This window comes from Brassica oleracea, chromosome C7 (genome assembly GCF_000695525.1).
Source record: "Brassica oleracea var. oleracea cultivar TO1000 chromosome C7, BOL, whole genome shotgun sequence".
In the NCBI taxonomy this organism is placed as follows: Eukaryota; Viridiplantae; Streptophyta; class Magnoliopsida; order Brassicales; family Brassicaceae; genus Brassica; species Brassica oleracea.
This window is the reverse complement of record NC_027754.1, coordinates 3,154,813-3,161,955: the sequence shown is the minus strand read 5'-3', so window position 1 is coordinate 3,161,955 and position 7,143 is coordinate 3,154,813. Positions and strand designations below refer to the sequence as shown.

The 7,143-nt window shown below is 33.5% G+C and overlaps 1 protein-coding gene and 1 long non-coding RNA gene across 23 annotated transcripts in view; both read left to right on the top strand.

Moving 5' to 3' along the window:
• The first annotated feature begins 607 nt into the window (after window positions 1-607).
• Window positions 608-2,617, top strand: LOC106301521. Of its 22 annotated transcripts, XR_001262218.1 has the most exons (8): window positions 608-856; window positions 950-1,109; window positions 1,188-1,248; window positions 1,315-1,468; window positions 1,555-1,615; window positions 1,714-1,880; window positions 2,029-2,067; window positions 2,382-2,617. It is a non-coding gene; the product is annotated as an uncharacterized LOC106301521 (long non-coding RNA). The 22 variants fall into 22 exon arrangements; XR_001262211.1 differs by having other exon boundaries at window positions 950-1,248; XR_001262213.1 differs by having other exon boundaries at window positions 611-856; window positions 953-1,248.
• Window positions 2,618-5,631: 3,014 nt separating this feature from the next.
• LOC106302377 overlaps window positions 5,632-7,143 on the top strand; it is a 4,927-nt gene continuing 3,415 nt past the window's right edge. Inside the window, exons 1-4 of the mRNA XM_013738898.1 lie at window positions 5,632-5,642; window positions 5,697-6,027; window positions 6,241-6,563; window positions 6,662-6,861. Coding sequence (XP_013594352.1) covers window positions 5,632-5,642; window positions 5,697-6,027; window positions 6,241-6,563; window positions 6,662-6,861 — 865 coding nt within the window. The remainder of the gene's footprint in view (window positions 5,643-5,696; window positions 6,028-6,240; window positions 6,564-6,661; window positions 6,862-7,143) is intronic.

Genomic DNA, 7,143 nt, shown 5'->3' with positions numbered 1-7,143 from the left:
GAAAGAATGATTGTAAGTTTAATAACTTCTACTTTAGACTTTAATTTCAACTAAATTATAATCAGTCTTTTATTCATATCATCTTAGTTATAATCGTAAGGATTTATTAGAATAAATAAACAGTTTCAACAATATTTAATATGTGATTTAATAAACAAAAGAACATGCAGGATTTTTAGGATTTAAAGAGATTGGAGACAATAGTTAATGAATATGAAAAAAATACGAAGCAGATGATGACAAATGATTCGAGCAAATTAGTGGCAACACAGAGCTAAGCGAGATAAAAATATCAATCAATAAAGAATGAAAGAAGAATGAGCAGAGTTAAGTTATTACACAAGCCAAAACTAAGACAAATCAAACGACATAACGTGAAAACAAATGTAAACAAGACAAGAGGAGATGGTGAATATAAAATGCATTGAAAAACTGAATGCTGGATTAATAAGAAAGAGACAAAAATAGATTAAAATGCAAAAATCCCGCGCCAAAAAACAAAAATAGATTAAAATACAAAAACTCCGCGTCTTGGCGCGGATGACAATCCCTAGTACTATAAAATAGACAGATATTTAGTGTGTATATAAAACAAAACCTAAAGGATAATCATATCTATATTTATCTTTAACAATTTTTAGTTAAAGTTGCAAAATTTAGTCTTGACAAAAAAAGAGAGTTCCAAACAAAAAAAACAATTGAAACCCTATCGACTCTCTCTTCTTCTCCCACTCGCCGTCTTCTCCGAATCACCACCACGGCCATCACCACCGGTCCTATCCCATCTGTCAGCAAGTCCAGCACGTCTCCGTCCAACTCTTCACCCCCGTTCCTATTTTCCTCGTCTCCTCCTGTCGTAATCTCTCTCATTCTATTTGCTTCTACTCTATCAACCTCAGGTTTTTCCTTACAATCCAATGTAAGCAACTCTTGTTCGATTACTTTGCAGCAGGATTCTCGGGAGTGAGGAAAGTTGTGAGTCGGAGACGAACAGCGGCGGCGAGGAGACATAGCTTAACTTCGACTTCCATGGAGTTTGGCGTGTGTTCAAGCTCGAGGGATGAGGAGATGGATTCAAGGGAGGAGATGGAGTTGGATTCAAAGAATAAGTCTTTTACCCTCTTTCTCAGATTCAATTTCATTTCTAATTTAATGTATTGATTATGGAGGAAATAACCATATGACAGGAATTCAATTGAGACAGAGACGAGCGAAGAGACGACCTGCCTCTCGATCTGCCAATCTAAGGTATGTCAGTCTCCATTCTCGTGTTCTTCATAAAGTCAAGTGAGCAAGCTCGTTCGTATGTTGAAGGTTGGAGGTGAAGCAGTGGAGAAATTCTTGGTTCCAGGAGAGCCCTCGCTATGGTATTCAGTTCAATTTACCTTAACAAGGCTTGATTGTCTTGTTCTCAAGCGTCCTTATGGTTTCTTTGGTCTCAGCTTATGTTACTTCCAATTTTTGAAATGTAGATGGAGCTAATTTACCTCATTCTTCGATTCCCCTTCTCAATCTCACGGGCTTCTTCTCTCTCTCTCTCTTTTGTTATTGCAGTGTTCTTGTTCAATGTTGCAGGGCTCAAGATGGTCGTTTGTGAATCTACTCCCCTTGTCAAGTGAGTCTTACTTATTCCAAATTATTTATTCTACATATAATGGATTCAGAAATAAAGTATGTTATTTTTTAACGAGATATGTGATGCTATGTATTCAGATAAGGTCAGGTGAGCAAGCGTTGTTATGTGATGTTCAAGGGTGTAGGAAACTGATGTTCTCGATTAACTTCAGCGCTGCTAGGATTTTGAAGTAGGGCATTTGCATAACTCATAGGAGCCAACATCACGAGTAGTATGACTTCTGTAATGGGACTCCATGAATTTGGTAACTGTTGCTTGTGTAGTGTCAACACTCTGTTTTGTTACTAATAATCTGCGATATGTAGAGTTTTTTCTTATGCTCTGCTCCTTTCTGTTTTTCTTCTTCTTAAAGTCAGTTCCTTTACTTCAGTTTCATTGTCATCTCTTATCAGGTTGAGATCCTTAAACTAAGAAGAAGAAGATCCTTAAAGGTAGGATAACTCTTTTAACAGTATTTACAAAATTGAAACCTGTTTGAAACTAAACTCATAAATCATGTGTCCAAGCTGATTATTGTGAGTGAGTTAGTGTCTTATAATCTGTTATGTTCTCTGGAACACGACTTTATATTGTGATTATAAGAGTTTTGTCACTAAAATATTGTTTCTTATTTGGTTTGGCATTCTCATGAACGTGCATCATTTGGATATCAATATGCCTACTACTCTATTGCTGAATTTGATTTTTTTCTTGTTTGGTTTTCAAATCTTATTCGTTCTAATAGATTCTTTTGGGTTTGGTGTAGAGATCTATTGAGGGACACACGAATAGCACACAAAGTTGATGGAAGAGTATGAAGACTAAGAACATGAGCGTGGACACACTTGTGGATTAGTTTTAGGTTTAGTTTAGGGTTATCTGGTTTGATTTTGGTTTAGTTTTTTATTTATAAACCATAATATTTTTGTAAATCAAAATTTCTTTTCTAATAAATTGTATTATTTTTTTAAAAGCAATATAAACCAATTATAACTATTTAGAAATGCTATCAAATAGATATGTAGTTTTGTAAACAAACGCTATTATAATGTTAACTAGGTGTCTTCCTCCACCATGTGCAGTAAAAAAAATTAAAATAATTTTTAACAGATAAATATAAATTATATTTTAAAATAAAATTTTATTAATATTGTAAATTTTTTTTTTCGTATCAATATTTTAATATAAATTATAATCTTAAATAGATTTTTCTATCTATTTATTTTAATTAAATATATTAAATAAATTTGTAAAATTTAAAAATATATAATTAAATTATATTTCAAAATTGAATATATTTATTTTAATGATGATTTATGAGTTATTCCTATATTCTAAAAAATTTTCAGAAATATAAATTGACATTAAATGTAATATATGAGTTATTACCATATTTTAAAAAGTTTCCCAAAAATATAATTAAATATATTAAATAAATTTGTAAAATTTAAAAATATATAATTAAATTATATTTCAAAATTGAATATATTTATTTTAATGATGATTTATGAGTTATTCCTATATTCTAAAAAATTTTCAGAAATATAAATTGACATTAAATGTAATATATGAGTTATTACCATATTTTAAAAAGTTTCCCAAAAATATAATTAAATATATTAAATAAATTTGTAAAATTTAAAAATATATAATTAAATTATATTTCAAAATTGAATATATTTATTTTAATGATGATTTATGAGTTATTCCTATATTCTAAAAAATTTTCAGAAATATAAATTGACATTAAATGTAATATATGAGTTATTACCATATTTTAAAAAGTTTACCAAAAATATAAATTAACATTAAATGCAATTGTCCATGTCATATTAAGCTATAAGACATGTCATCAATTTCAGTAGCCATGTCATATTTGTTTTGTGAAATTGACTGTAGAAAGGACATGTGACAAAATCACTTCACAAATATAGTCTTTGTATACATTTTTGAAAATTTTAGTAATAAAATTGTATAATTTAAAAATATATAATTAAATTATATTTCAAAATTTATAATGCCATATTTGAATATATTTATTTTAATGATGATTTATGAGTTATTCTCATATTCTAAAAAAAATTCCAAAAATATAAATTGACATTAAATGTAATATATGAGTTATTACCATATTTTAAAAAGTTTACCAAAAATATAAATTAACATTAAATGCAATTGTCTATGTCATATTAAACTATAAGATATGTCATCAATTTCAGTAGTTATGTCATATTTGTTTTGTGAAATTGGCTGTAGAAAAGACACGTGACAAAATCACTTCACAAATATAGTTTAGGAGACTATATAATAGCAAACAAGAAATACCGCTATTATATAACCTAGATACAATAGCGTGTACAAAACTGCTATTATAAGTGGGGGACCTATTATAGATGGGGCAAACATAGCGGTTCGTAATACGCTATCTAGGGCCTATGATAGCGGTTTTCTAAGGCTAAGAAAAGCAATTTTTTTTGTAGTGAATTCTGGTGGTGCGGCCGAGGCTTTGTCCAAGGGGATCTTGTCTATGATGGCTATCCCATTTGGATTGTGTTGACTTTGTTACACACCGTCACATTTTATTTTCAAGAAAGATCGAAAAATGCTATAAATCCAAGTTCAAGAGAAATGGAGATGATATGAAATTTATTATGATTTCTATTTTATTGTTGTATTTAACTATGCTGAAAACATATTCCTATTTGGTAACCTCCACACGTTTGGTAACCTCTACACGTTTCCGTTTGGGCGGACAACTGGTCTCCGTTTGGTAACCTACACACGTTTCTCGCTGGATCAAACTCAAGATTGAGCATCTCTGAGAATGCAACAATCTCTTCCCTGTACCGGAATGGTGGTTGGAGACTGCCTCCGGTTCGCTCTGATCCACAACTACAGCTCTACACTTACTTGACAACGATCCAACTGCAGGAAAGTGAAGACTACTATGAGTGGGAGATAAATGGAAGCATCTACGAAACATACCAAACTGGGGTATTATATGATTACCTCCGACAACCAATGCCTGATATGCCTTGGACGTCGCTAGTCTGGATATCGAGGGGAGTTCCACGACACTCCTTTCACTCATGGTTAGTGATCCAAAATAGGCTTCCGACAAGGGACAGACTACTGAGCTGGGGACTACAAACAGATGACCGGTGTTTGCTCTGCAATGCAGCACAAGAAACAAGAGATCACATCTTCTTCTCCTGTACTTTCAGCTTCGACCTTTGGCTAAAAGTAACCAGAAGACTCGATCACTTACCTCAACGATCCTGGGATGATACGATTATGCAGATGACCTCCTTGCCCCCGCCTCAATGGAAACGAAATCTCGACCTCCAAGCTTGGCAATCAACTATGCATTGGCTCTGGAATGAGAGAAACACTAGGATGCATGCAAGCACTTTCAGATCAACAGACTGCTTATTCCGACTCCTGGACCAGCAACTACGAAACAAGCTCCAGAGCTTCAGAGATTCAAATCCAACTAAATCCTCACTAATGATGCAGAGCTGGTTCCGAGTCTCCTGAAAATTTGACCCCTTCCGCTCTGGCCTCACCGCAAAAGACTGTCGACTATCCTCAGACTAGAAAACCAACTTGGGCTTGGGCTTATTTTATCAACTAGACTCTCTATGTGATTTGGGTGTATGACTATAGCCAAGAGGCTTGTAAACTATTTTGGGTCTTTTATTTAAATTTAAGAAAGCTGCCTTACAAAAAAAAAAAAAACATATTCCTATTTTATTATTGTAAAAAGACTGGATCTCTAGCTTTTATGATTTTTTTATATAAAAATGGTATTGATTTTATTGCCATACATAGAGGATTTTTGTTGACCAAGTTGTCTAATTTCCAATAACAAAGTCAGAACTTGATGAGGAGAATTTTACTGTTGAGTGATTTATATGGTTGGTACAGTAAAATTATTTTTGTTCTTAAGAAATAAACCCCAAATCCATCGAGAATTGTCTTCGTCTCTACCCATAGGTCGCCTTTATACAAAAACAATGAACATCAAGTTAGCAACTTTCAATTTCCTTACAGAAATCTAATTTGGTGATTGTTTGGTTAGTAACTTTGTGTGTGATTCACACAGTGTTTATCGAACAGGAAAGATTTATGGAATATCTATCTCTCTCATTCTCATCAACTTAGCCACACTGATGCAACGAGCAGACGAAAAACTCATTCCCTCGGTTGCCAAAGATGTGAAAGAAGCATTTAACGCAACCCTCTATGATATTGGATACCTCTCATTTATAAGAAACATTGTTCAAGGACTTGCCTCTCCTTTAGCTGGTTTATTGGTCGTTAGTTATGACCGTCCGACAGTTTTCGCAGTCGGTTGTTTATGCTGGGTCCTATCAACTGTTGCAGTTGGAGCAAGCCACTTCTTCACCCAGGTTTTATTCGATTTACATATGGTTTTGAGATCAGATATTGGTTAAATTTTTTTTCTCTGTTACATTATGAGCTTTTGCACAGAAGTTCATATTAACCTTTCAATGCAAAAATATATTATGCAATAATTAAGACATGGTTGACACATAGACTATTAATATTATACATAACAGATATAAATGTCTGATTGGGGCTAATATAATTTCCTGGACTAGGTTACCGTTGGTGTAGCAGTCAATGGGTTTGGACATGCAATTGTTTATCCAGTGCTTCAATCGATAATAGCGGATAGTTTTAAGGATAGTGCAAGAGGTTTTGGCTTTGGTTTATGGAATCTCATTGGTACGGTTGGAGCTATATGTGGAACCGTCCTACCAACTGTCATGGCTGGTCATGATTTCTTAGGAATCCCAGGATGGCGATGCGCCTTTATGTTGTTGGCAACAATGAGTGCGATGATCGGGGTTCTAGTGTTTCTATTTGCCACTGATCCAAGGAAAAGGAAAAATAGTAGCTTCATTTCTCATGATCATGAACGGTAGTATAAAGCTCTTTAATTTAATACAGCGCCAACATTACAAAATCTTTTTTTTTTTGTTATTACGACCTTTAGTTTTGATGTTGTTATTTTTGTAGAGACGAACTTATGGTTCTTAAAGGGAAAAACTATGATGCTGCAACAATGGAGGTTACGAGCACGGTTTGGAAGGAATCCTGGGTGGCCATAAAAGATGTAACTAAGTTACAAACATTTCAGATCATCGTCTTGCAGGGAATCGTAGGTTTGGTGCCATGGAATGCAATGGTTTTCTGGACCATGTGGTTCGAACTCATTGGTATGCATCCCTTTTTATACTTAATTTTATTTCTAATTATTTCATGGTTTATGCTCATGTATACAAAGAATCCTCAATGGTATGCATTACAATTGTATAAGAAATGAAATACGGCAAAAAAAATTGATGTTTTGAAACCCCAAACACTAGTTCCTCGGTATTTCCTCGGAATATTTTCATTTTACCGGGCAAATATTTCGCGAAAATTGAAACTAGAATTCCGACGAAATTCCGACGGATAATATCCGTCGGACCCTAGGTTTTATAACCACGAGCCCCTTC